Raw genomic sequence first — 27,841 nt, 5'->3', positions numbered from 1 at the left:
TAGTAAGAAAAGTTAAAGGAGGAAATACAGGGAAAGTAGAGATGGTTTGAGGTTGCATGTGGGAATGGGCGTAGGGAGCTCAGTGGTGATCTGGAAGGTCGTAGACACACCAGAAGCTGGTGTCTTCCTCCCTTGTCACCTACTTCATCCCTTCCCCAATTGAGGATGCTGGTCTGGAGAACAGAAAGAGGAGGAAAAATCCATTGGGGTGTTCCATCATGTGTGCCTAGACTTCAAACTTTCCAACATCAGACACATGACTCTGAAGTTAGATGTCCTGACATTAAAACAGTCTGCAGCAGCTCTCTGCTTACGTCCTGTCTCTTATCTCACTTTGCTTTGCTTTCATCACTGGGAGTCTCCTCTATTTACTTGAGATACAAATGGTAGAATAAACCTAGGCAAACAAATTAAGAACAGGTAGCTCACTCAAGCTTGGAGGAGCAAAACAAGGGTAACATCCTGATTTCTGTAAAAGGTCCATTTATAAAAAAGTGAAACCAATAGTAATTTATACTGAGGTAAGTGAAACTCAAAGACTTCATGTTCTGAGATTCAGATAAAAACTGTAAAAAGTTATGCAAGGAGTCAGAAGAGATTTGCATGAAATTTTAAGAGACAGACCAGCATGTGGTAGATAACAAGCAACATCAAAAAAATAAGCATAGTGTTATAAACGGTAATGTGTGTCTCTGGGGAATGAAGGCTGCATTAGGGAAATCAGAAGGTCTGGGTTGTGACCCTGGCTTTTCCACAAACTTGCTACCTAGCCTTGGGCCAGAAATTTACCTTCTGTAGTCCTTGGCGGTCTGTAAAATGGGTACGGCATTGCTATACTTAGTGTATGAGGTTGTGAACACTGTGGTTACTGATGTGTGTAAGAGCACAAAATGCTGTAAAACGGAAGTCATTCAGTGTTTCCTAATATCTTATGACTTGCCTTCAAATGCAACAGTTTAAAATTCCTAGAAGAAGGTGAGTGTCAGAAAGAAAAATAAAAAGAAAATGCCAAAACAAATGAAAGGGCTTCCAGTTCCAAAGAAAATTAACTGCCTGGCCAGGTGGGGAGAAATGGTCTTTCATTTAAATGGGCCTTTTGCACTTCATTTTACTGCTGCTCTTGGGTAATAGCTAAGTCATGTCTGACTCTTTGAGACCCCCACGGACTGTAGGCCCCCAGTCTCCTCTGTTCCTGGGCTTTCTCAGGCAAAAATACTGGAGTGGGTTGCCATTTCTTTTTCCAGGAGATCCTCCCAACCCAGGGATTGACCTCATCTCTCCTGTATTGCAGGCAGATTATTTACCACTGACCCACCTGGGAAGCCTTTGTGCTTCCTTCATCTCAGACCCAAAGGGAAGAACATGAAAGGACACATTTACCAGGAAAACAGTGTGGACAGTGTTCTCCAGGTACAGGGAACCTCCATATGACAAGACAGGAGTCCCTTTGTCCCTACCTCTTTGGGCTGCGTCTCTCCATCCTGCCAGACATATCCCATGGTGATAAAGCTCAGGACTAGGCGTGCCAGGCGCCACTCTCGGTAACCTGTAAGGAACTGGCAGTTCAAGAGCGGCATCTGTTCAGGAGAAATGTCCAGAGGTTACCAGTTGCAACTGGTTCCAAATAGGAAAAGGAGTACATCAGGGCTGTATATTGTCACCCTGCTTATTTAACTTCTATGCAGAGTACATCATGAGAAACACTGGACTGGAAGAAACACAAGCTGGAATCAAGATTTCTGGGAGAAATATCAATAACCTCACATATGCAGATGACACCGCCCTTATGGCAGAAAGTGAAGAGGAACTCAAAAGCCTCTTGATGAAAGTGAAAGAGGAGAGTGAAAAAGTTGGCTTAAAGCTCAACATTCAGAAAATGAAGATCATGACATCCAGTCCCATCACTTCATGGGAAATAGATGGGGAAAGAGTGGAAACAGTGTCAGACTTTATTTTGGGGGGCTCCAAAATCACTGCAGATGGTGACTGCAGCCATGAAATTAAAAGACGCTTACTCCTTGGAAGGAAAGTTATGACCAACCTAGATAGCATATTGAAAAGCAGAGACGTTACTTTACCAACAAAGGTCTGTCTAGTTAAGGCTATGTTTTTTCCTGTGGTCATATATAGATGTGAGAGTTGGACTGTGAAGAAGGCTGAGCACCGAAGAATTGATGCTTTTGAACTGTGGTGTTGGAGAAGACTCTTGAGAGTCCCTTGGACTGCAAGGAGATCTAACCAGTCCATTCTGAAGGAGATCAGCCCTGGGATTTCTTTGGAAGGAATGATATGAAGCTGAAACTCCAGTACTTTGGCCACCCCATGCGAAGAGTTGACTCATTGGAAAAGACCCTGACGCTGGGAGGGTTGGGGGCAGGAGGAGAAGGGGACGACAGAAGATGAGATGGCTGGATGGCATCACTGACTTGATGGACATGAGTCTGGGTGAACTCTGGGAGTTGGTGATGGACAGGGAGGCCTGGCGTGCTGTGATTCATGGGGTCGCAAAGAGTTGGACACGACTGAGCGACTGAACTGAACTGAAATGAACTAAATGGCCGTGGGAGTTTTGTGGTTTGAAGGGTCCTTTGGGTATAACTGGTAGGTTATCTTTTAGTTAAGGTGATCCTCACACACTCATTTCTGCCCTGATCTTAGGACACTGCAGTAAGAGAGGTCTTTCACATGATGTTGTTCATGAAATACCAATACTTATATCCCATGCAAGCCCCCAAATTGTCCCCATGGTAATGCCTGGACACTGGTCACCATTACTGAAGTGGCAGCTTGATTGGAGTGTTCTATAAACAGAATAAAGTAGTCCCAAGACTGACATCATGTATCAAATGTGGAGTCTCCCAGGGCAAGTTTTACAATCCTGCCTTATCAAACACCTTCTGCTTAATGGGTACCATTGTACTCTAGTAACAGCCCAGCTGCTGTGGGCGTGACTCTTTTGCTGTAATTCCTAGATGAAAAGGTAAACGGAGCCCAACGGAATTAGGAATCCACCCAACAAACTCCCTCCTAGGAGGTGGTTGGGGGAGCCCAAAGGCCGTTCAGTCCTTGTCCTAACCCTCCAGGTGACCCTGGGTGGGTCTTTACACTTCTCCACTGGCTTCCTCTTCAAGATGAGTCATAGGGAAGTGTGAAGGTCATGTTGCTGCTGAAATCATCACCCTGTACACAAATATGTTATCACTGACAGCCCTTCCTATGCAAACAGTACCAGTTTCTTGGTTTAGTTCTGGCCAGTCCTGCCTTTTTCGGTTGACACCAATAGCCTCTGAGCTCTAATTTCCCTGCACATCCCTGCTGGGTTTCCTCGGTGCCCCCCAATCCTGCCCCTAGTTCTAGACATAGTCAGATCTAGATCCTTCCAGGTGCCCCTCTCTGGGATCCCAAGCGCCAGAAGGGCGGCTGTGGACACGGCATGTGTCTCTTTGAGAGAGGAGTGGGATGGGACCAGGGGTCCTATCGCCCACCGCCTCGCAGAGGCTTCTGTCCCTGGGATGGGACTCCGTCCTCCACGGTCTGCTAGGGGGCAGCCTTTCCCTGTCTTCTGCTTTGTACCAGATTCCACATTTCACCCTAAAAATTGGCTGAGATACAATCTTGAAAGTTCTGTGCGTTAGAGGGGTGTGGGCGGGGGAGGGAGGGAAGAGGGGAAAGGCGGGGTTGGGGGGACCAGTGACATATTGCATTTTAACAAGAACCAGCCTGAAAATTACAACCACAGTTATTTATTCAGTACTTATGCTAAGGCAGATACTAAACTGTCCAAGCCTTGATGCTAAAAGCTTCTCACTCAGGTTGGTATCCTGTTTTCTCCCAAGACCCGTAGGCCAGAACCGAGTATCAGCGAGGGTAAGATATTCACCCAAGGTTACAGAACCAGGAGGGACTGAGCCAGGGTTCCAGTTCAGTTCTGCTGGCCACTGCCCTGTGCTATGAAGTCCGCTCTGCCAGATGGAAATCTGAAAGCCATATGTGTCATTTTACATTTTCTATCAGCCACATTTTGAAAATAGGAAAGAAAAAACAAAACAAAACAAAAAAAACACTAAAGTGGAATTAGTTTTAATAACATTTTATCAAGGTTAATATATGCAAAATGTTAACACGTGATCAATATTTAAAATATTGAGATATTTCACACTCTCCTTTTATAGTAAGTCTTCAAAATCCAATGGATATCTGACATGTTAATTTGTCCCAGTCATATTTCAAAGGCTCAGTGGCCATGAGTGGCTACTGGGTACCTATCCTGCAGCCTCAAGGTAAAGGAATAAAGTTCCAAGATGTTCTGGGGTCGCCTTTTGTTTTTCCTAGCTCAAGATTTATAATCAACTCTTTTTCTCCAAGGAGCCCTACTTCCGTTGATTGGAAAAGAGTTCAAATAAATGGGCACTGGGTTTGCTCTTTGCTACTGGAATGCCACTGTTTCTAGATCCTCACAGTGGGCAAAGTTAGGGAATAGTGCATGTGTATGGGGGTGGGGGTGTGCCCTGGTGGCTCAGGGGTAAAGAATCTGCCTGCAATGCAAAGAACCCAATGGACCTGGGTTCCATCCCTGGGTCGGGAAGATCCCTTGGAGGAGGGCATAGGAATCCACTCCTTGGAGGAGGGCAGAGGAATCCACTCCAGTATTAATGCCTAGAGAATCCAATGGACAGAGGAGCCTCGCAGGCTACAGTCCATGTGGTTGCAAAGAGTCTGACACGACTGGATGAATAAGCAGCAAGTTGTGTGTGTGTATACCTGTTATGCTGCCGCTGCTGTTTAGTCCCTAAACCATGTCCAACTCTTTTGCAATCCCATGGACTATAGCCCGCCAAGCTCCTTTGTCAATGGGATTTCCCAAGCAAGAATACTGAAGTGGGCTGCCATTTCGTTCTCCAGGGTATTTCCTTACCTAGGGATAGAACTCGCATCTCCTGCTTGACAGGAAGATTCTTTACCACTGAGCTACCTGGCAAGCCCGTACACCTATTATATACACTGTCTATCCACACAAATGTATTTGTCCATCTATGTATCAGTGTGCATGTGTGTGTATATAAGGGCGTCCCAGGTGGCACTAGTGGTAAAGAACCCACATGGTGATGGTGGCTTAGTCGCTGAGTCATGTCCGATGCATGCGACCCCATGGACTGTAGCCTGCCAGGTTCCTCTGTCCGTGGGATTCTCCAGGCAACAATACGGGAGTGGGTTGCCATTTCCTTCTCCAAAGAACCCACATAAATGATGCTAAAATGCTAAACATATCAGATGTCTCCAACTCTAACCTGGTGTCACAGGTTGATCTTATTTTCCTCCCTTGCTAATGTATAACTTGCATCTCTGACAGTGAAATATCATCCACAATTCATTTATTTATTTGCTCAGCTAGTGTGTGTGTACACACACACACACACACACACAGACACACGCACAGCGGTTTCAGAACTGTTCAACTGTACTGCTTTGCAAAACAAATTCACCAACTTGAGCGCAGTGATTACAAATGTTCTTTTTTAATCCAGCACCAGTCACAGCATCACTTTCCTGAGTAACCTAGGTCACCTCCTTTTCCCTACCCTCTTCCCTAAAATGATGTCACGCATCTGTAGGACAGCTAGATTCACCTAGGTGTTATTGTCTGCATTCCATTCCAGCATCTCCCAATATTCTGGTTAATATTTTAAAACTTGCAGACACTTCACTATGTGATACACAATTCTATGGGTTTCACAAATGCATAGAATCACATATCCACCACTAGAACACCATAGATAACAGTTATGTTATCCTAAAATCCTCCTTTAGTAATCATTCCTCCTCAGTCCCTCATCACCATTGACCTGTGTTCTGTCCTTATAGTGTTCACCTTCTCTGCAATGTCACATGAATGGAATCAGGATGTGTAACCTTTTGGTTGTGACATGTTTCATTTAGCAAAATGTACATAAAGTTTATCCATATTGTTGAATAAACCAATAGCTTATTCATTTTTGCCATTGAATAGCATTCCATCATATGAAGACAACTCAGTGTCTTCCAGACTGCTGTAACAAAGTACCATAGGCTAGATGGCTTATGAACAACGGAAATTTAATTATTTTGATTTTGGAAGCTGGCAGTCCAAGATCAGGGTGCCAGCATGATTGGGTTCTATTGAGAACCATCTTGCTGTCTTCTTGCTGTATCTTCCCATGACAGCAACAGAGTGTCATAGAGCCCTGGGGTCACTTTGATAAGGGCACTCATCCTATTTATAACTATCCCCTTCTTCTCTCATGATCTGATTACCTTGGGTGATGGTTGATTTGATGCATCAGTTTGACTAGGCTAAGAGAAGCCCAGATGGCTGGTAAACATTTTGGGGTGTGTCTCTGAGAGATTCTGGAAGAGGTTCTGGAAGAGATGAGGACTGAGTAAGGAACCTCACCTCACCAGCTCATGTGGAATCACTGCTCTGTTTAGGACCTGAATAGAACAAAACAGTGGAGAAAGGGTGACGTTGCTCTGTTTCAGCTGGGACAGCCACTTCCCCTGATCCCTAGGATTAGCACTCCTAGTTCTTAGATCTTCAGACTCAGACTGGAACTTGCACACTGGCTCCCTGGATTCTCAGCTTTCCTGGGCCTCCTCCAACTAGCAGGTGGCAGACTGTGGGACTTCTCAGCCTAGGTAATCATGTGAGTCAATCCCTCCTAATAAGTCTCTTTCTATATAGATAGGGGAAAACAAACAAAAAAAGAGTCTTTCTCAGGAGATCTCTGACTAATCACCTTCAAAGGCTCTGCCTCCTAACACCATCACATTGGGGATTAGGGTTTCAATGTATGAATTTGGGAACCACAATGTTCAGGCCTTTGTACTCAGTTTAAAATTCCCCTGTTGAGGGACCTCTTGGTGGTTTCTGGTTTAGATAATCACTTACACATCAGCTTTTGCATGAACACAAAATTTTGGTTTACTTGGGTAAATATTTAGTAATGTGATTGCTGGGTCATATGGTAATTCTTGATTTGAATCTGCCACCTGGATGGAAGGGGAGTTTGGGAATGGACACATGTATGTGTACGGTTAAGTCTCTTCCCTGTTTACTGGAAACTATCATAACATTGTTAATTGGCTATGAGTGAAAGTGAAAGTGTTAATCAGTTGTGTCTGACTCTTTGAGACTCCTTGGACTGTAGCCTGCCAGGCTCCTCTGTCCATATAATTCTCTAGGCAAGAATACTGGGAGTGGGTAGCTATTCCTTTCTCCAGGGGCTCTTCCCAACCCAGGGACAAAACCTCGGTCTCCCCCATTGCAGGCAAAGGTCTTTCTGAGCCATCAGAGCCATACCTTAACACAAAATTATACATTTTTTTTTTTAAAGAACCTGCCAGGGTAGCTGTGATATTTTGAAGGCCTTCTTCCAGGGTAGCTGTAATATTTTGCATTCCCATCAGCAATGTGAATGAGAGTCTCTTTGCATATATTATCACCAGTGTTTGCTATCTCCAGATTTTTAAAAAATGTTAGCTGTTCAAATAGGTGTTAAATTACCTTTTAGTACTTATTATCATAGATAAATAGTCCTATATTCCTCTGTAAGTCCCCTGCTGCTAACTGCTGCTAAGTTGCTTCAGTCGTGTCCGACTCTGTGCGAGCCCATAGATGGCAGCCCACCAGGCCCCACCGTCCCTGGGATTCTCCAGGCAAGAACAGTGGAGTGGGTTGCCATTTCCTCCTCCAATGCATGAAAGTGAAAGTGAAAGTGAAGTTGCCCAGTCATGTCCGACTCTTAGCGACCCCATGGACTGCAGCCTACCAGGCTCCTTCATCCATATGATTTTCCAGGCAAGAGTACTGGAGTGGGGTGCCATTGCCTTCTCCGGTAAGTCCCCTAGTTTCGTTGTTATTCCTTCCTGATTAAGGCTTATCAACGATTTCTGAAGAATCTGCTAACACTGGCTGTATAACTGAGAAAGTCTCTTGGCTCAATTCTTTTATAGGACTCCAACAATAAATCAGTGTGACTTCATGCAGAGGGAGAGGAACCCTAACCATGGGGCTTCTGAGAATTCCATGCCTATTCTGACCCAGCTACATCTTATCCATCAATTTCCTGACAATTCTCAACCAGATTGCCTTCTTTATTTAAAGAACAAATATTTGTTGAGTGCTTAATATAATATAGTCCAGGAATTTTTCTGTGTAGGCTCTGGAAATTTTAGGGAAACACATATCATACCAGAAGCAAGTGTTATTCCACTCATCACCAAGGGTGAGATTATTTTAGTTCTGTGGATAAAGTCACCATAGTCAGTGGTCAGCTGACCCATGTCTACAATGTTGAGAAAGAAAAGTGGTGAGAGGATGAAAATAGGGTAGTGAGAAAGGGTCAAGGAGAAGAACACAAGATGTTGTACCTCGTTTACTTGAGCTCGAAGCTGGCGGCTCTCAATCAACTGGGGAAGTCTGTTGGCAATTTCCATCCAAGGACTATAGTGACCAGGGAGTTCTCTCTGCATTCAGAAAATTCAAATGTCTCAGTATTTTACACCTTTTTGTGAAGCAGCCTCATTGCTACTTTCAGATTTCAGTCTTAAGGCAGAATTCAGATCAATTCTATTCAACAAATACTGAGAATTCACTGAATCCAATGTGAGGCACTACAGATACCCAGGTGACTAAAATGCAGTGCTTGCAGTTAGGAGCACGTGACTCCTAAGGGATAAGTAAAGTGTCATCAGACGTAACCCATGCAGTATAATATGTTTGATTATGGATGTGTGTAAGCTTAAGAAAGGGCTCCCCCAGGGGCTCAGTGGTAAAGAATCTGCCTACAATGCAGGAGCCACAGGAGACGTGGGTTTGATCCCTGGGTTGGGAAGATCCCTTGGAGAAAGGCATGGCAACCCACTCCAGTATTCTTGTCTGGAGAATTCCCATGGACAGAGGAGCCTGGAGGGTTGCAGTCCATGTGGTCACAAAGAGTTGGACACTACTAAAGTGACTTAGCATGGCATAGTAAGCTTAATAACTAGGAGAGGAGGGAGTGGTTAATTGCGTTATTCTAGAGGATTAAAGGGAAATGGTCATAGAAACATGACTGTGGGGGCCGGTAATAGGGTCTGAAAGTGACATTTCTAGTTGGCAATTTGAAGATGAGAAGGCATGTTTTCAAACAGAGCAGATGATGGATAAATCATCTGTTCTTGGGATTATAGTTCATTCCGTATTACTCAAATCTAAAGTTTAAGAGACATGACAAATTAATGACAAATGACTCATAACAAATGTGAGTCACTCATTCATTAGTGAGGTGGATGAACCCAGAGCCTGTTATACAGAATGAAGTAAGTCAGAAAGAGAAAAAGAGCTATCATATATTAACTCATATATAAGAAATCTAAAAAGGTGGTACTGATAAACCCATTTGCAGGACAGGAATAGAAACACAGAGAATGGACCTGTAGACACAGCAGGGGAAGGAGTGGGTGGGACGAATTGAGAGAGTAACATTGATATTTATACATTGCTGCTGCTACTGCTGCTGCTAAGTCGCTTTCAGTCGTGTCCGACTCTGTGTGACCCCATAGACAGCAGCCCACCAGGCTCCTCTGTCCATGGGATTCTCCAGGCGAGAACACTGGAGTGGGTTGCCATTTCCTCCTCCAATGCATGAAAGTGAAAAGTCAAAGTGAAGTCGCTCAGTCATGTCCGACTTCTGGCGACCCCATGGACTGCAGCCCACCAGGCTCCTCGGTCCATGGGATTTTCCAGGCAAGAGTATACATTACTCTGCATAACATAGAAAGCTAGTAGGAAGCTTCTATATAACACAAGGAGCCCAGCCCGGCACACTGTGATGACCTAGGGGGTGGGATGGAGCGGGGGAGGTTCAAAGGAGAGGGGATATATGTATGCTTATGGCTGTATCACCATAGGTAGGCTCACATTCCCTACCTATGGTGATATAGGTGTCTTCCTGTCTCCACATGCAAGCAGGGCATCTTTCATAGGAGAGATTTATTTCCTGCTTCTAGGGAGACAGAGAAGAAGGTCAAAGTTCCGTTTGAATTTACTGTTTCTTTCTGTTTTTAAATGGCCTTTTTATTTTATTTTTTTAAATTTATTTATTTTTAATTGGAGGATAATTGCTTTATAATATTGTGTTGGTTTCTACCATATGTCAACATGAATCAGCCATAGGTATATATATATATATCCCTTCCCTCTTGAACCTCCCTCCCACTCCCACCCTGACTGTTTCTTTAGTAACTTTAGTTCAATATAATCAATATGAAGGATTTCCCTGCTGGCCCAGTGGTTGGGATTTTGCCTTCCAATGCAGGTGGTGTGGGTTCAATCCCTTGTTGGGAAATGAAGATTCTACAAGCTTTGTAGTCAAAGAGTCAAAACGTAAAACAGAAGCAATATGATAACAAAATTAAAGAAAGACTTTAAAAGTAGTCCACATCAAAAAAAAAAAAAAGAAAGAAAGAAAGAATGTAAAGAACAGAAGACAAAATAATCAATATGATTGAGGCATATTCAGGGGTGACTTTCCTAGGGCCCCAACAATATGGGTATTCACAAAGAAGAAATTGTACCATTTTCTCCTCATGTATTCTTCACTCAGTCCCTAAGTTTCTCAAGGTAGAGTCCACTGCACTCCCCTAGTCTCTCAGAGTAAAAGTCATTTATAAGCATAATGGTCATTTCCCCTAGCAGTGATGCAGAGTTGAAGAAAGCTGATAACTGACCCAAGTTTGGGGATTTACAGAGTGGTGGCGGGGTCAACCATGCTCACACTCACAGGGGCAGAGAGATTTACAGTTAACTGACTCTGAACTGGCAATTCGTTTTTCTGCTGTTTTACAAACAACAATTGAATGCAGCAACAGAGACAAGGGAATATAATATTTTCAAAGGAAATCACAGAAGGAGACTCATAGTATTCAGGAGGTCTTTTTAAAATGGGTTTGAGAAAAAGCTGTAAGTAAGTCATCACCTCTGGCTTTCTTTCTTTGGTACCCAGAAAAGGGATCATATTCTGAGAATTAAAGCACCCTGGGGAATTCCCTGTGGTTAGGACTTGGTACTTTCACATTGGTGGCCTGAGTTCAATGCCTGATATGGGAACTGCTGCTGCTAAGTCGCTTCAGTGGTGTCCGACTCTGTGCGACCCCACAGACAGCAGCCCACCAGGATCCCCCGTCCCTGGGATTCTCCAGGCAAGAACACTGGAGTGGGTTGCCATTTCCTTCTCCAATGCAGGAAAGTGAAAAGTGAAAGTGAAGTCGCTCAGTCGTGTCCGACTCTTAGCGACCCTATGGACTGCAGCCTACCAGGCTCCTCCATCCATGGGATTTTCCAGGCAAGAGTACTGGAGTGGGGTGCCATTGCCTTCTCCAATATGGGAACTACAATCCCACAAACCATGTGACACAGCCAAAGGATTTATGTTTCTGGGCTTACATGGAAATCTTTAAATACTCCAGTGTTCCTCAATCTAAGCCACCCTCTATTCTTTAATATCTCCTTTCCCCTTAGACTCCTAGATGCTTCTTACCCTTCTTCCTCTTTTTCATCCACTCCATTCTTTAAACAGTTCAAGTGTTTGGACTCTGGTATCACACCACAAGTATAAGAAAACAGTGAGCTTTGAGAACCTCTGGGTTCTCCAAGTGCAGTCCCCATCCGGCAGCATTGGGATGATGTGGAAACTTGTTAGATATGCAAATTTGGAGGGCTTCTCCCCAGACATATTGAACCCAAAACTCAGGGCTGGGGCCCAGCTTCTGTGTTTTAGCAAGCCCTGTAGGTGAAACTAATGTAACCAAAAGATTGAAAACCACTGATATGGCGACCTCAAAAGCGAAGGGAAAAAGGATGTTAAAGCTAGTTCACAATCCATTAAAAATGACACCCACCAGGGTTTCCTTGGTGGTCTAGTGGTTGAGAATCCACCTGTTAATACAGGGGGCATGGGTTTGATTGCTGATCCGGGAATATTCCACATGCTGAGGAGCATCTGAGCTGGTGCCCTGTGACTGCTGAAGCCCGGGTGCCTAGAGTCTGTGTTCCGCAACAATAGAAGCCACCATGATAGGAAGTCAGCACCCTTCAAGGAAGGATAGTTCCCCACTCCCCGAAACTAGAGGAAGCCTACGCACAGCAATGAAGACCCAGAGCAACCAAAAATAAAACTTAAATAAACAAATAACTCTTTTTTTTAAGTACCCACCCTTCCTGTGGGCTTTTCCTCTATGAGCTGAATAAAATATTGAATTATGTTCATTACTTTCTGACTGCCAGATTATTTTTTAAATTACAGTGTCGGGGCAGGTTGAGCTGATGAGTATTTCTCTACACAGCATCCTTTTCGGTGTTAGACACCTGCAGAGAATCCTAATGTGCTATGAATGAATATTGGTAATTGCTTACAATTTTTGGCTATCATTAACAAATCTGAAATAGTCATTCTTATACGTGCATTTTTAGGTATTGTCTCATTAACAGGATAAATTTATAAATATGGATTTATTGAGTGAAAGATTTTTGCTTGTGGAATGGTTGAGAGCTACTTCTTGGTTTTCTTACAGAAAAGTTACATGAATTGATAGTTGCATTTATATAATACATAACATATAATGGGAGTGCCAGTTTATTTATGATTCTAACAAGGTTGAGCATTACCAAACTTTTTTGTTGTTATTTTTAAAGATACATACATTGGATTCTTTGCACTAAAATTCTATAGTTATTTTAATATTCAATAATAAAATAAACATCCAAAAATATTCCTTTCTCAAAAATGATGATTAAAATAATGTAGTCAATGTTGATGGCAAGACAGTCAAAAAGCATAGAATTTGGAAGGTGGAAAGTAAAATTACTCTTGTTCTCATCCTCTCATCTAGCAGTAATGACCCTCAGAAGTTTGTGTGGTTTTCCAGAAATTTTGTACGTTATCATTGTATTGTTTACATTTCTGTGATTTTTGATGAGTTTGAATATCTTGTCTTATGCTTTGTCATTGCATTTTGGGTGCAGGTGTGAAACTGCCATTCATATCAGGGTAGTCAAATGAGCCAGCATTTTCATTTATGCATTGGGTTTTTGGTTATACATAGAAAGTTTTCTTGTCCCAATATTACTTCTTTTTAGAATATTTCTAGTTTAACTGTTGATGCTTACTTCTCTAATCTATCTACACTTGTGTTGTGAGTTAGGATAGATTATCTCATCAGTGCTCTTTCAAAATAGAGGAAGTTCAAGCCAGAGAAATTAAGAAACTTTCTCAAGGTTACACATCTCGTTGGTGGTCAGGCCAAATCACTTCTGACTCAAAGTTCAGTGTACTTTCCAGCACCTCCTGAGAGTAAACACACAAGTTCCTTCAAAAGCACTTGATATACTGAAGTGTTTAGAGTTGTTTTTTTTTTTTAATTTTATTTTTAAACTTTACAATATTATATTAGTTTTGCCAAATATCGAAATGAATCTGCCACAGGTATACCTGTGTTCCCCATCCTGAACCCTCCTCCCTCCTCCCTCCCCATACCCTCCCTCTGGGTCGTCCCAGTGCACTAGCCCCAAGCATCCAGTATCCTGCATCGAACCTGGACTGGCGACTCGTTTCATACATGATATTATACATGTTTCAATTCCATTCTCCCAAATCTTCCCACCCTCTCCCTCTCCCACAGAGTCCATAAGACTGATCTATACATCAATGTCTCTTTTGCTGTCTCATACACAGGGTTATTGTTAGCATCTTTCTAAATTCCATATATATGCGTTAGTATTCTGTATTGGTGTTTTTCTTTCTGGCTTACTTCACTCTGTATAATAGGTTCCAGTTTCATCCATCTCATTAGAACTGATTCAAATGTATTCTTTTTAATGGCTGAGTAATACTCCATTGTGTATATATACCACAGCTTTCTTATCCATTCATCTGCTGATGGGCATCTAGGTTGCTTCCATGTCCTGGGTATTATAAACAGTGCTGTGATGAACATTGGGGTACACGTGTCTCTTTCCCTTCTGGTTTCCTCAGTGTGTATGCCCAGCAGTGGGATTGCTGGATCATAAGGCAGTTCTATTTCCAGTTTTTTAAGGAATGAACACTAAAAAATTAATTTCTATGTTAAAAGACATGGTAATGGGTTAATGTCTTATGTGGCACAACCATCACAAACTTTAGGGTTATATTTTCTACTCAAAAGAAATCACTTGCAGCTCTTTTGAACAAAATTTTGCAAGTTAACACATAGTTTCAGAGATTCAGTCCTACTCAATAGTAAGTAGCATGTCAAAAAAGAAGCATAGTTCTTAAGGAAGGTAATTAAGTAATCCTAAAGTGAAACTGCTAGTTAGACAGGGCTCCAGGTGATATTGACTAAAACTCAGCCGTCCTTTTGCTCTGCTTTGGATAGTTCTTCTCAATACATTTATAATCTAAAAAAGAACAGATTTTATAGGAGTCATGTATTTTATAGAAACACTAAACTGTATTATACTGGTTCATGAAATCAGCTTCTGGTTAAGAAAATAGTACAGAAAGCTAAAAAAAAAAAAAAATTAAAAGTTTAAGTGAAATTAAACCAGTCAAATGTCAATATGGAAAAGTTGGATGATAATGTTAGTATCATAAAAATTAGAATGTGATCTATTGGACTGAGTAGAATTTGAAAGAGATGATTTTTAGCGAAATAAAAGACTGGAAAAATGGAAAGAGGCTGGTGTGACATAGCTGCCAAGTAAAGAGGAGACAGAAATATTAGATGACTTTGAAGAGATGGGTAGGCAGCACGAGCAGTCCCTAAGGATACACCTTACCAAAGTATAGGATTTTGTTCTAAAGAGAGGAGTTACGTGGTTTGATTTTTTTTTTTTTTTTTAATTTAAGGGTCACTCTGACTGCCATGCAGGGAGTGTATTATAGTTGGGCAAGAGGGGAAATAAAGACAGATTACAAAGCAACAGTCCAGGAAGAAATGGTGGTGGATTGCACTAGGGTGGAAAAAGAAAGGTGGGCAGCCAAGAGCTAGATTTCAGAGACAGGGATGAATTCATTCACAGGAGTCATTGGAGAATAATAAAGATTACTGCAAGACTCAATTACAAAATACGTAGTTAAGGTTAACACAGGTCTAGTACAAAGTGAACACTGACTAAATAATATTTAATAACTATATATTATAAAGGGGTTATTATAGGAACTAAAAATTCCATTCTCAATGAAATATAGAAGAATGATATCAATTAATTTTGCTAATACTTTGAAAATCTGAATTGAAACCCCAATTGAAAAACTGTAAAAGGTCGTTCTTTGTTTGTTCTTTTTTCACCTAGAAGTGTGAAATCTTCTAGGTGAAATAAGCTTCTAGGCCAATAAGCATAGAGGAAATGAAAAATATGATTAAAAACGTATCACCTAAAATCTGTCCTTTCTTAAGAATGATGATATATTATCTGTTCCAGAGCACAGATGAAGATGAGAAAGCACTTAATGCAATTTGTGAAGATAACAGACCCTCAGGACTAACCCCTGAAACTGTAACACTACTGTGGTGTATGAATACAAAAATGTAATTCTTAAATAAAATGTTATCAAACTGAATTCACTAGTATAAAAGACCAACCCATGTTTGGCATTACTGTGAGCATATTTTGACATTGGAAAGTTGTTGTTGTCTTTTAGTTGCTAAGATGTATCCAACTCTTTTGCAACCCATGAACTGGAGCCCGTCAAGTTCCTTTGTCTGTGAGATTTCCCAGGCAAGAAGACTAGAGTGAGTTATCGTTCCCTCTTCCACTGGATCTTCCCCACCCAGAGACTGAACCCACGTCTCCTGCATTGCAGGTGGATTCTTTATCACTGAGCTGCCAGGGAGGCCCCTGGAAAGTTGTTACGATACGTAAAATCAGAAAAGCCAAGAAAAAGTATAGAAAATGTTTAGAAAGAATATTTTGATAAGTTGTTTGAGGGCATGCCAAAGTTTATGATTCTAACAATGTGCTTAGTCGCTCAGTTGTGTCCGACTCTTTGCCACCCCCTGGATTGTAGCCCACCAGGCTCCTCTGTCCATGGGGATTCTGCAGGCAAGAATACTGGAATGGGTTGCCATTCCCTTCTCCAGGGGATCTTCCCAATCCAGGGATCAAATCTAGGTCTCGCACACTGCAGGTGGATTCTTTACCATCTGAGCTACCAGGGATGCCCCAAAGTAACAGTAAATGGAGGTTAAAATGCCCTCCAAGGTGGAACTTGGCAACGATAAATTTTCTTTCTTTTTTTTTTTTTTTTTTAACTGTTTCTTTTTGTTTGTCTTTTTTTCTGGAGGATGTAAACAGATTTGGGACTAAGGTTCTGTAGCTTTGGACAGCAGCTACTACAGAGAGGGGTTCACCATCTCTGCCTACTTGTCTCCATTTAGAATAAGAGCACAGGAGTTTCTATGATGAAGATTGGACAAGCATTAAAATTTTTCATTGGTGACAAACTGATTCATCCACCTAGGGGAACTACATCTTTTGTTCTGGTCTCATCCTCTATCAAAATTGTTTTCTAGGCTGGGAGCAGAGAGTTCACATTAATTCACATCTGTAAACTAAGTGTTCTGAAACATTAAAAGTAGTGCAAAAATATGCAGTGGACTGAAACGATAAAAAAAATTCCAGCAAAAAAATTGAAGAAATAGCGAATCAGGGGAGGTACATTAATCTGACACTAGAGAGAGTGAATGCCCAGAGGTTAGAATGAAGAATGGGGAAGCATCCTAAGCAAACGTCCTCAAAATTAGCTCACGATTACAAGTTAATTTTAGGAACAAGATAAGCAATTTTTGTGGGAATGACTTGGTTGGTTTGAATTAAACCATCAGAAGTTTCATATATTGGTTGTATTTATAGAGGGAAAATTAACCAAAATGTCTAATGCCATTAAATTGGAATGTTTTATCATGCAAATAGGATTTAATGAAACCATTAAAATTATATTGTTAAGACTGATTAATTTCAGGCAGTTTTATTTTATAGCATTGAGTTAAAAACACACAATGCAGGTTTGGATATGCAATAGAATTACAACTTTGCAGCTTTGCAAACACATAGACACACATATATACACAGACAAATACATAGCCAAACAGACACACCCTTAGATAAATTATCCCCAGATACCTAAGGTATATTGATTTTATGGTAGAGTTATGAATAATCAATTTCCTACTTTTAAGAATCTTCCAATGTGAACTTGATATGAATTTATTAAGTTGGTAACAAAATACTCACATTTAGATTTTTTTCATAAAAAATTTTGTCGCTAATGATGTGCCACTGAATTTTAGTAGTCTCCTAATTTCTAAAGATTAATAATAAAATAAATATTCAATAAAAGGAGTTTGAAGTAAGATTTCAAGCAGAGGATGGTCAATTTATAGTACACATTAACCTGATATTATATATAACTGAAAGAATTTTTTTAATCAATAATGGGGTCTTAAGTTGTGATTACAGAGAAGGCAATGGCACCCCACTCCAGTACTCTTGCCTGGAAAATCCCATGGATGGAAGAGCCTGGTAGGCTGCAGTCCAAGTGGGCCCCTAAGAGTCGGACACGACTGAGCGACTTCACTTTCACTTTTCACTGTCATGCATTGAAGAAGGAAATGGCAACCCACTCCAGTGTTCTTGCCTGGAGAATCCCAGGGACAGAGGAGCCTGGTGGGCTGCCCTCTATGGGGTCGCACAGAGTCGGATATGACTGAAGTGACTTAGCAGCAGCAGGAAGTTGTGATTAAAAGCAGTTGGGAGACAATTATGGTAATTATATACTATAAAATCAAATTAGGACATAATTTGATAAATATTGACATAATTATGGTATGAAATGTCATAACATATTCCTTCTCAAATTGGTCATGATTTAGAAAATCTATATTATATAGTAGTAACTTATCCTGTTGTTAACAGGACCTGGACCTGGGCCTGGCTTAGTCTTTAGTTTCAGACTGAAATCACAGAGTGTCAGCATAATGAGGGGTTTTCTTAATTTGATCCTCCTCATACATGACATGTTATCCTCACACAAGTAAAGTAGGTAAAAAGAGAGCAAATATGACTTGCTAGTTTTAAAACTAGTAAGAGATTTATCTAGACTTCAAATTCAAATCAATGTGGCTATTATAGTGTTGTCAGTGCTGTGAACCAGAATTTGTAATATTAATCATCTACTGTTTCTCAACTAGAGGAATATATAAAATTGACTTTAAGGAATAATTTTCATGAATCCCAGAGAATAATTTCCCATAGATTCAAAAACCTGAGTTGGAAAAAAGAAGGAAACTAAAATCTTTTTTATGGAAAATGTTTTTTCATTGCACATTATCTCCATGATATAAAACATTTCTTTCTATATCTAGTCAGAGATTAAAACACAATACTAAACATCTCAGCATTTATGCACCCATAGGAGCATATCTTTACTCCTCTTCCATCTCCCCACTCCACAACCCACAGTTTCAGAAACATGATTCTAGATTATCCTTTTAGATTTATACAGGTCAATATTGGAAAAACAAAAAAATCCAATTAAAAAATGACTGGAAGACCTAAACATACATTTTTCCAAAGAAGACATACAGTTGGCCAACAAAAACATGAAAAGATATACATTGTTTATTATGAGAAATGCGAACGACAACTACAATGATGTATCACCTCACACTGTTCAGAATGGCCATCATCAAAAAATCTGCAAAAAATAAATGCTGGAGAGCATGTGGAGAAAAGGGAGCCCTCTTACACTGTTAGTGGGAATGTAAATTGATACTGCCAATATGCAGAACAATATGGAGGTTCCTTAAAAAACTAGGAATAAAACAACTGTATGATCCAGCAATCCCATTACTCAACATATACCCTGAGAAAATCATAATTCAAAAAGACATATGTACCCCAATGTTCACTGCAGCACTATTTACAATAGCCAGGACATGGAACCAGCCTAGATGTCCATTGACAGATGAATGGATAAAGAAATTGTGGTACATATATACAATGGAATATTACTCAGCCATAAAAAGAAACAAATATGAGTCAGATAAACAGACATGCAAGAATATAGAATCTATTATACAGAGTGAAGTAAGTCAGGAAAACAAATATAGTATATTAAAATGTATGTACGGAATCTAGAAGAATGGTACTGACGAACTTACTTGCAGGGAAGGAATAGAGATACAGATGCAGAGAATGGACTTTGGGACACAGCAGGGGAAGGAGGATGGGAAAAATTGAGAAAGTAAGACTGACATATATATATACTGCTATGTGTAAAATAGATAGCTAGTGGAAGCTGCTGTATAGCACAGGGTGCCCAACCCCGTGTTCTATGATGACCTAGAGGGGTGAGATGGGGGCATGTGAGGGAAGCTCTAAAGGAATGGGACATATATGCATACACACACACACACACACACACATATATATACACACATACATACATATATATGTATAATTTGCATTTTTGTACTGCAGAAACTAACACAACATTGCAATGCAATTATATTCCAATACAATATTTATACAGGACAGTTCAGTTCAGTTCAGTTGCTCAGTCATGTCTGACTCTTTGTGACCCCATGAACTGCAGCACGCCAGGCCTCCCTGTCCATTACCAACTCCCAGAGCTTACCCAAACTCATGTTCATTGAGTCGGTGATGCCATCCAACCATTTCATCCTCTGTTGTCCCCTTCTCCTCCTGCCTTCAGTCTTTCCCAACATCAGGGTCTTTTCAAATGAGTCAGCTCTTCTCATCAGGTGGCCAAAGTATTGGAGTTTCAGCTTCAACATCAGTCCTTCCAATGAACACCCAGGACTGATTTCCTTTAGAATGGACTGGTTGGATCTCCTTGCAGTCCAAGGGAATCTCAAGAGTCTTCTCCAACACCACAGTTCAAAAGCATCAATTCTTATGCACTCAGCTTTCTTTATAGTCCAACTCTCATATCCACACATGACTACTGTAAAAACCGTAGCCTTGACTAGACAGACCTTTGTTGACAAAGTAATGTATCTGCTTTTTAATATGCTATCTAGGTTGGTCATAACTTTCCTGCCAAGGAGTAAGCGTCTTTTAATTTCATGGCTGCAATCACCATCTGCAGTGATTTTGGAGCCCCCCAAAATAAAGTCAACAACTGTTTCCACAGTTTCCCCATCTATTTGCCATGAAGTGATGGGGCTGGATGCCATGACCTTAGTTTTATGAATGTTGAGTTTTAAGCCAACTTTTTCACTCTCCTCTTTCACTTTCATCAAGAGGCTTTTTAGTTCTTCTTCACTTTCTGCCATAAGACTGGTGTCATCTGCGTATCTGAGGTTATTGATATTTCTCCCGGAAATCTTGATTTCCGCTTGTGCTTCATCCAGCTTGACATTTCTCATGATATACTCTGCATATAAGTTAAATGAGCAGGGTGACAATATACAACCTTGACGTACTCTGTTCTCTATTTGGAACCAGTCTGTTGTTCCATGTCCAGTCTGTTGTTCCAACCAGTCTGTTGCTTCCTGACCTGCATACAAGTTTCTCAAGCGGCAGGTCAGGTGGTCTGGTATTCCCATCTCTTTCAGAATTTTCCACAGTTTGTTGTGATCAGCACAGTCAAAGGGTTTGGCATAGTCAATAAAGCAGAAATAGATGATTTTCTGGAACTCTCTTGCTTTTTCGATGATCCAGCAGATGTTGGCAATTTGATCTCTGGTTCCTCTGCCTTTTCTAAAACCAGCTTGAACATCTGGAAGTTCACGGTTCACGTATTGCTGAGGCCTGGCTTGGAGAATTTTGAGCATTACTTTACTAGCGTGTGAGATGAACGCAATTGTGCGGTAGTCTGAGCATTCTTTGGCATTGTCTTTCTTTGGGATTGGAATGAAAACTGACCTTTTCCAGTTCTGCGCCCATTGCTGAGTTTTCCAAATTTGCTGACATTGAGACTGCTTTCCCATATAACTGTGGTTATGTAATTACTGTGCTCACATTTGAAAAACAAGGCTGGACTTTGAGCTCATGTGAGCTAGCTAAGCTGTCTACCCTTTGCTCATGAGGTGTTTTCTCATATTCCAGCTTTTCTCTGATCTTAAAGCTACAATTTTCAGCAGAGCATGTGAATGTTCTTCAGTTTTTTCAGAACATTGAGATCAGAGAGTGGTGAACACAAGTTAATAATATGCTGACAAAACCGGTCAATATTTAACAGTCCCCTTGTACTTCCTTGATCATTTTGTGCTTTGCACCATCACATTTTATTGCCCTTTACCCTCCTGTCTGGTCAGCTCTGGGGGTCTCAGGGCAAAACAAACCTTTGGGGCTTCCCTGGTGGCTCCTTGGTAAAGAATGCATCTGCCAATGCAGGAGACATGAGTTCAATCCTTGGTCTGGGAAGATCCCACATGCCGTGACACAGCTAAGCCTGTGCACCACAACTGTTGAGCCTGTGCTCCAGATGCTGTGGACTGCAAGTATGAAGCCTGAGCACCCTAGAGCCTGTGTTCAGGTAGAGAGGCCACCGCAAGGAGAAACCCACTTGCCACAGCTAAAGAAAAGCTCTCACAGCAGTGAAGACCCACTGCAGCCCCTCACAAATCAATCGATCAATAATTATTAAAAAAAAAATTAACAAGGCTTTGGTTTCCATCCCCCAAGATCTCCCTTTCTCTAACTGTTCATCTTTCTGCCTCACTTCCTATAGTGAGCCGAATGGCTTGTGTCAACCCTTTTCTCCCCAAAAGACATGTCTGCTTGGAAACTGTGAATGTGACCTTAATTGGAAATGGGTCTCTGCTGATATCATTTAGTTAGTCACCACAAGATAAGAACACCTTGGATTAGCATGGATGTGATGATGTGTGCTAAGTCACTTCAGTCGTGTCTGAGTCTTTTGCGACGATGTGGATGGTAGCCCGCCAGGCTCCTCTGTCCATGAGATTCTCCAGGTGAGAATACTGGAGTGGGCAGACTGCCATGCCCTTCTCCAGGGGATCTTCCCAACCCAGGGGATCAAACCCACGTCTCTTATGTCTCCTGCATTGGCAGGCAGGTTCTTTACCACTAACGCTACCTGGGAAGCCTGGATGTGATGACATGTGTCCTTATAAGAGAAGACAGAGAGAGAGGGAGGAAGATTGCAGAGCAGAGAAGAAGGCCATGTGAAGATGGAGCAGAGAGTGGAGTCCTTCTGCTGGGAGCAAGGACGCCAGGAGCCACAAGAAGATGGAAGAGGCCAAGAAGGATTCTCCCGGAGAGACTTTGCTGGGGCAGGAGTATGCTGCCAACACCCTCATTTCAGACTTCTTCCCTCCAGAAGTCTAAAAAAGTACATTTCTCTTGCTTTAAGCCACCAACATATTTTTGGTAATTTTGACATCAGCCCTAGGAAATTAATTCACTTCCAGAGCCTCATTTTGACTGAGAATAGCAGATATGTAATTTCCATGATGCATGATTTTTTCATCCTTTCTTAGATGACTCAGCTCAGCTCTCCCCGTGTTGTCTTAAGCTTTTCTACAGCTTCGATACCCTGAGGGTGAAAAACTCTGAGCGGATTCATTGTTTCGGATTCCAGTTTCTAGGACCATCTTGGCCTCTTTTTCCCCATTTTTATCCCCATTGTCCAACCACTTCCCCATTGGCTTGCCTCACATTTCTCTTGGTTTCTTAACTTTGGCACGGAAATCCACATCCTGTCCAACCCTCCCCACCCCCAAACTCACCTTTCTTTATTAATCTACACTCAGGGTTCTGAAATCTGATCTCTTTGTGTGTATCTCTGCAATATAGTAGATATAATAATAATAATATATCTATTGGTGATATACCCATTTATATGGCTATGTAGTGTGTAATAAACCATGTATATATATGTAATATAATATTTAATAAATAAAATAAAGCATGGATATGTGTTTGAGCAAGCTTTGGGAGTTGGTGATGGACAGGAAAGCCTGGCGTGCTGCAGTCCATAGTGTCGCAAAGAGTTGGACATGACTGAGCGATTAAACTAAACTAAATATAGCCATCGTTGCCTCAAATCTCATTTGACATGGTCAGGCATATAGCTCAGATACTAGTAAATAATGGTAGTTTTTTCTCAAGGAAATATTAGATTTCTTCCTACCTCTACTTTTCATTAGAAAACTATAGTCTTCTGTGTTAATAATTTTTCTACTCTTCCTTCTAAACAGCTGGAGTCCACTGCTTCTCACAAGTGCTTTGAATTTTTACAGGAGAGTATATGTATATTTATTTTTCTTAAAAGACCTAGGTTTGGTCCCTGGGTCCGGAAGATCCCCTGGAGAAGGGCATGACAACCCATTCCAGTACTCTTGCCTGGAGAATCCCATGGACAGAGGAGCCTGGTGGGCTACAGTCCATGGGGTTGCAAAGAGTCAGACACGACTGAAGTGACTTAGTATACACGCAAGCCCTTCTCACTGTTTCTCATAGTTAGGAACACATTTCTTTCCAAAAACAACCTTCAAAAACTCTCATTGCTCATGTGAACCTCCACTGTCTTTTACAGATTCTGTTACTTACAAGTATTGAGCTAGTTAGCCTAGAGGTTCCGATTTAACTACTGGCTAGGGTTCTAGCATCAGTATTTATTTAGGCTCCCCAGCTAATTTTAGCACACAATCCAGCAATCACTGTCAGAACATTGCCTGCACTTAACCTGCTAGGAATACATTTACACGCCATTGCAGAAGACATTTACCAGATGTGTGAAATGCAAATTCCTGAGCCTAACATTTGAGTCCCCTTGGTCTCACCCCAATCTAATCTGCTATCGTCTATCTTGGTCCCTCCTCTCCTGCCCAGCTGATTTGCTCAAATTCTTTAAAGAAAAATTTCTCCCCACCCACCTACCCAAACACATGCACGCACAGATTACATGACTGGCAAGCAATTTTTGTGGCTTTCCTGTGGGACTAAAAGAGACACATTTTCCTCACTGAAATGTTAGACCCTACAGATGTTTGAGAGTTTATACAAACAGAAGGGTAGAGTATGTTAAACCAGGTCAGCCCTTTCCCGCAGAGCCAGAATGATTGCTTATTCATTAGTTTGACTGTGCTTTCTTTTCTTCTTTGTTACTGATAAAAATCAGAACCATTTCTTGTGTTTATTAGCTTTACCTAAAAATGCTATTAAAATCATTGGAACATAATGATCTTTGCTACCGTGGTACATAATTATGCTCACATGCTCTAAGTATTTATGGTAAACAACCAAGCTTGCTGGAAGGGCATCTTTGGTCTGATTGACATAATGGAAGAGCCACCCCATCACTTTCCTAAAAGCAAACAAAGCCCTTAGCAAAACCAGGCTGATATTTCTCGATTTGTGACCTGTTGTGACAACACTGCTATTTATTTGGTGATGAGTGAGGGCTTCTCTTCTGGTCAGCTGAATAACCTGAGACAGATTCTGGTTTCAACACTCTTCCCCTACCTCTTCCCAGAAAGGGAGGTGTTTGGGGGAGAAAACTAAAACTGAAACAAAGACTTGCAATCTTTAAAACTCTGACAAATGACTGTGAGAACAGATCCAGTTTGCCAGGAAATTTCTATCTGAGTTCCAGAATGGAAATTTCTATCTGAGTTCCAGAATGGAAATTTCTTCTAAGGAGTATGCATCAACCAGACCACAGGGCAGATGGGGTCTTGTATTGTCTCAGAAAGTCACAATCACTTGATGTTGTTACTGTTTCCCATCTGGTTTTCTTATTTATAAGAAAGGAAACTGCAAAGAATGGGAACACAATCATGGTGGCCCCACCCAATGTTCACACATAAAATGTTATCAAAAAACCCGAAAACGCTTTTCAGCCAACCCAATAATTTTAATAGTATTTTTCTCAGTTCAGTGTATATATTTAATCCCAATAAGAGAGTGTTGGCCTGTAGATTGGCTCTTTCTTGTGAACTAGAGATGATCTGAATGTGCCTAAATCAAGTTATATACACAAAATGAAATTTTGAATAAGCTCTGGACTGAGGGTCAGGCAAATTGGCTTCTAGCAGTCCACTGGATTTATGAAAGTGCTTCCATGCTCCATAGCAGTCCAGTGGGAGTGGGGCTAGATCTCTTCCAGTGCCTGTGAAAACTGAGGGTCAGGCAATGCTGATGATTCATTGTAGGTCACAAGAGTTAGTAAGCAAAACTTTGGATGACTCAAGTATCTGGTTTGTTCAGGATTTTCCTGGCTTAGCACAGAAAATCCTGCTTCTTGGAATCCCCTTTGGCCTCTAGCAAATGGACATTCTTGGTCACCCTAGTGGCAGGGTCAGAGAACACAGTCCAATGTTTTGGGCCACAACTGTCATCTAACACCCTGGAGTCATTACTGTTAGTGCTCAAGTTTCTTGCAGATCTGTGACTTGATTTCAAAACTAACAGCTCTACAGAGTAGCACTTGGGGATCAGCAAATAGATCCTATCTTCATCTGTATTCCTCTATCACACTCCATAAGAGTTAATTAAATTCTAGGTCAATCATTAATCATGATTAAATCACCAATTAGGTCCGTAGAAGGAAAAATTGGATCTAATAAATGATTGCAGTGATTGTAACATTGGATCTCTAGATTTTTAGCTGAGTAGTCTTGGCCCTAATTTATAACATAGTAGAAAAAAAGAAATAAAGAGTCCTGAGTACTTCTGCTTTTTCCAGTAATATGACTTTGGGCAAACCACTTCTGGTCTTCAGTTTCTAATAACTCTTGCAGTTTTAACATTTTCCATCTCAACCACATTCAAAGATTTAAACAATGTTGAAAAGGAACTGCATTAAGAACAAATAAGAAATAGTTTCAGTTTGTTCTCAAAGGTTTTTTCCTCTTCACGGCAATATCTGTGAATATCTAATCCCTCCTGCTATCCTCAAGGACACCTGAGGTCCACCTGTGTTCTCTTTTCTCTACCACTAGCCAGGCAAGATCAGAGAAGGCAATGGCACCCTACTCCAGTACTCTTGCCTGGAAAATCCCATGGACGGAGGAGCCTGGTGGGCTGCAGTCCATGGGGTCGCTAAGAATAGGACATGACTGAACAACTTCACTTTGACTTTTCACTTTAATGCATTGGAGAAGGAAATGACAACCCACTCCAGTGTTCTTGCCTGGAGAATCCCAGGGACGGGGGAGCCTGCTGGGCTGCATCTATGGGGTCGCTCAGAGTCGGACACGACTGAAGTGACTTAGCAGCAGCAGCAGCAGCCAGGCAAGGTAAACTGAATTTCTTGCCTTAGTGCTTAGTCACTTGGTCATGTCTGATTCTGTGTGACCTTTTAACTGGGGTAGCCCACGAGGCTCCTCTGTCCATGGGACTCTCCAGGCAAGGATACTGGAGGGATAGCCATTCCCTTCTCCAGGGGATCTTCCAGACCCAGGGATCATATAATTGATCTTTATCTAATTCTCTCTCTCTTTTTGATAACTGCACATTTGCTCACAAATCACTGGAATGACTGGAAATCTATTTAAAAAACAAACAAACAAAAACATGACATTCAAACATTTCACTTGCTCTCTTGCTGCTGTAGCTGTCACTTGCCTTTGCTGGTAATCACCCCGTGCCTTATTTGTACTGTTGGTAAAGAATCCGCCTGCAGTGCAGGAGACCCTGGTTCAACCCCTGAGTCAGGAAGACCCACTGGAGAAGGGAGAGGCTACCCACTCCAGTATTCTGGCTTAGAGAATTCCATGGACTGTACAGTCCATGGGGTCACAGAGTTGGACATGAGTGAGCAACTTGCACTTATTTGTATTATCCATCCCACATCACAGACTTGGCATTTATGCTGCATCTCTCTTAATGACTACATCATTAAACAAACAAACACACAAATCAGCATCTCAAGAAAACTATACTGATTTGCTCTAAGACCCTAGCCTTACCAGAGGATTTGGGAGAAGAAAGCCATAATCTTCAGAAATGTGAAATCTTCCTAAAGTCAAGAACGGTGCTGTCTTCAAATTCTGACTTTGAGGCTCCATAATGTTGTTTGAAGTATCTGTGCCGAGACTGCTGCTGAAGAGACAACTGCTTCAAATATGTCAAAGACACAGGGAGCTTCAGAATAGCATCTCTTCCTCGCAGTTAGTTGTCCGGTTGTCTCAGGAACAGGGGAGAACCTTGTTCTGAGGTTAAATTCCACACTACCACGGGACTTTCTCCGACACAAAGCTGAGTAAACAGTTAAAGACTGCTGGTTAAAACAAACAAGGCAAACAAAACCACGTCACTCACACACACACACAAATTCTTTTCATACATGTGAATATAAGAAGATTGATTTTAAACCCAGAGACAAATCTGTTCTTCTTTAGAAAAAGGGAAATAAACAAGAGTTTTTGTTGATCTCAAACACTCTGACAGAACCTGGTCCATGATGAACTTTGACAACTGGGTCTTGGGCATAAACTATTAAAACCAGAAGTTAGTTACTTTCAGACAGACATGTCAGTGATTGACATGAGTAGAGGGGGACAAGGACTCTGTGGGCATATCAGAACCTCTGAAGGGTTCTGTGTGTAGTTTGAACAGCATATTCCAAGATTATAATTACTTTGAGTGACATTAAGAAATACTGTTTAATTTTTTTAAAAACTTCAATGACACTCAGAGAATATATGTTTCATGAAGTTTCATAAACAAGGTAGCAGATATTAACAAATTCAAGAAAAACCTAATGTATCATCTGTTTAACCCTCTATGTTTATTAAACATATTTTGACAATCCACCTCTAAAATGGGTGATTTTACCTATGAACCAGGTAC

General features: G+C 41.3%; 1 protein-coding gene across 3 annotated transcripts in view; it reads right to left on the bottom strand.

Moving 5' to 3' along the window:
- Positions 1-27,257, bottom strand: part of IDO2 (indoleamine 2,3-dioxygenase 2) — a 61,219-nt gene extending 33,962 nt beyond the window's left edge. Inside the window, exons 1-3 of one of the 3 annotated variants that reach the window (XM_061404554.1) lie at positions 26,959-27,256; positions 8,407-8,502; positions 1,458-1,577 (exon numbers count right to left, since the gene is read on the bottom strand). In XM_061404554.1, the coding sequence (XP_061260538.1) occupies positions 1,458-1,577; positions 8,407-8,502; positions 26,959-27,057 (315 nt within the window). In that variant the 5' untranslated portion in view covers positions 27,058-27,256. Of the gene's footprint in view, positions 1-1,457; positions 1,578-8,406; positions 8,503-19,691; positions 20,056-26,958 lie in introns of those variants that run through there. The other 2 variants (XM_061404556.1, XM_061404555.1) reach the window with 2 other exon arrangements.
- Positions 27,258-27,841: the final 584 nt, after the last annotated feature.

The sequence above is a fragment of the Bos javanicus genome, chromosome 27 (genome assembly GCF_032452875.1).
Source record: "Bos javanicus breed banteng chromosome 27, ARS-OSU_banteng_1.0, whole genome shotgun sequence".
NCBI classification, from domain to species: Eukaryota; Metazoa; Chordata; class Mammalia; order Artiodactyla; family Bovidae; genus Bos; species Bos javanicus.
Note: the sequence above shows the minus strand (reverse complement) of the source record. Positions and strands in the feature narration are given on the sequence as shown.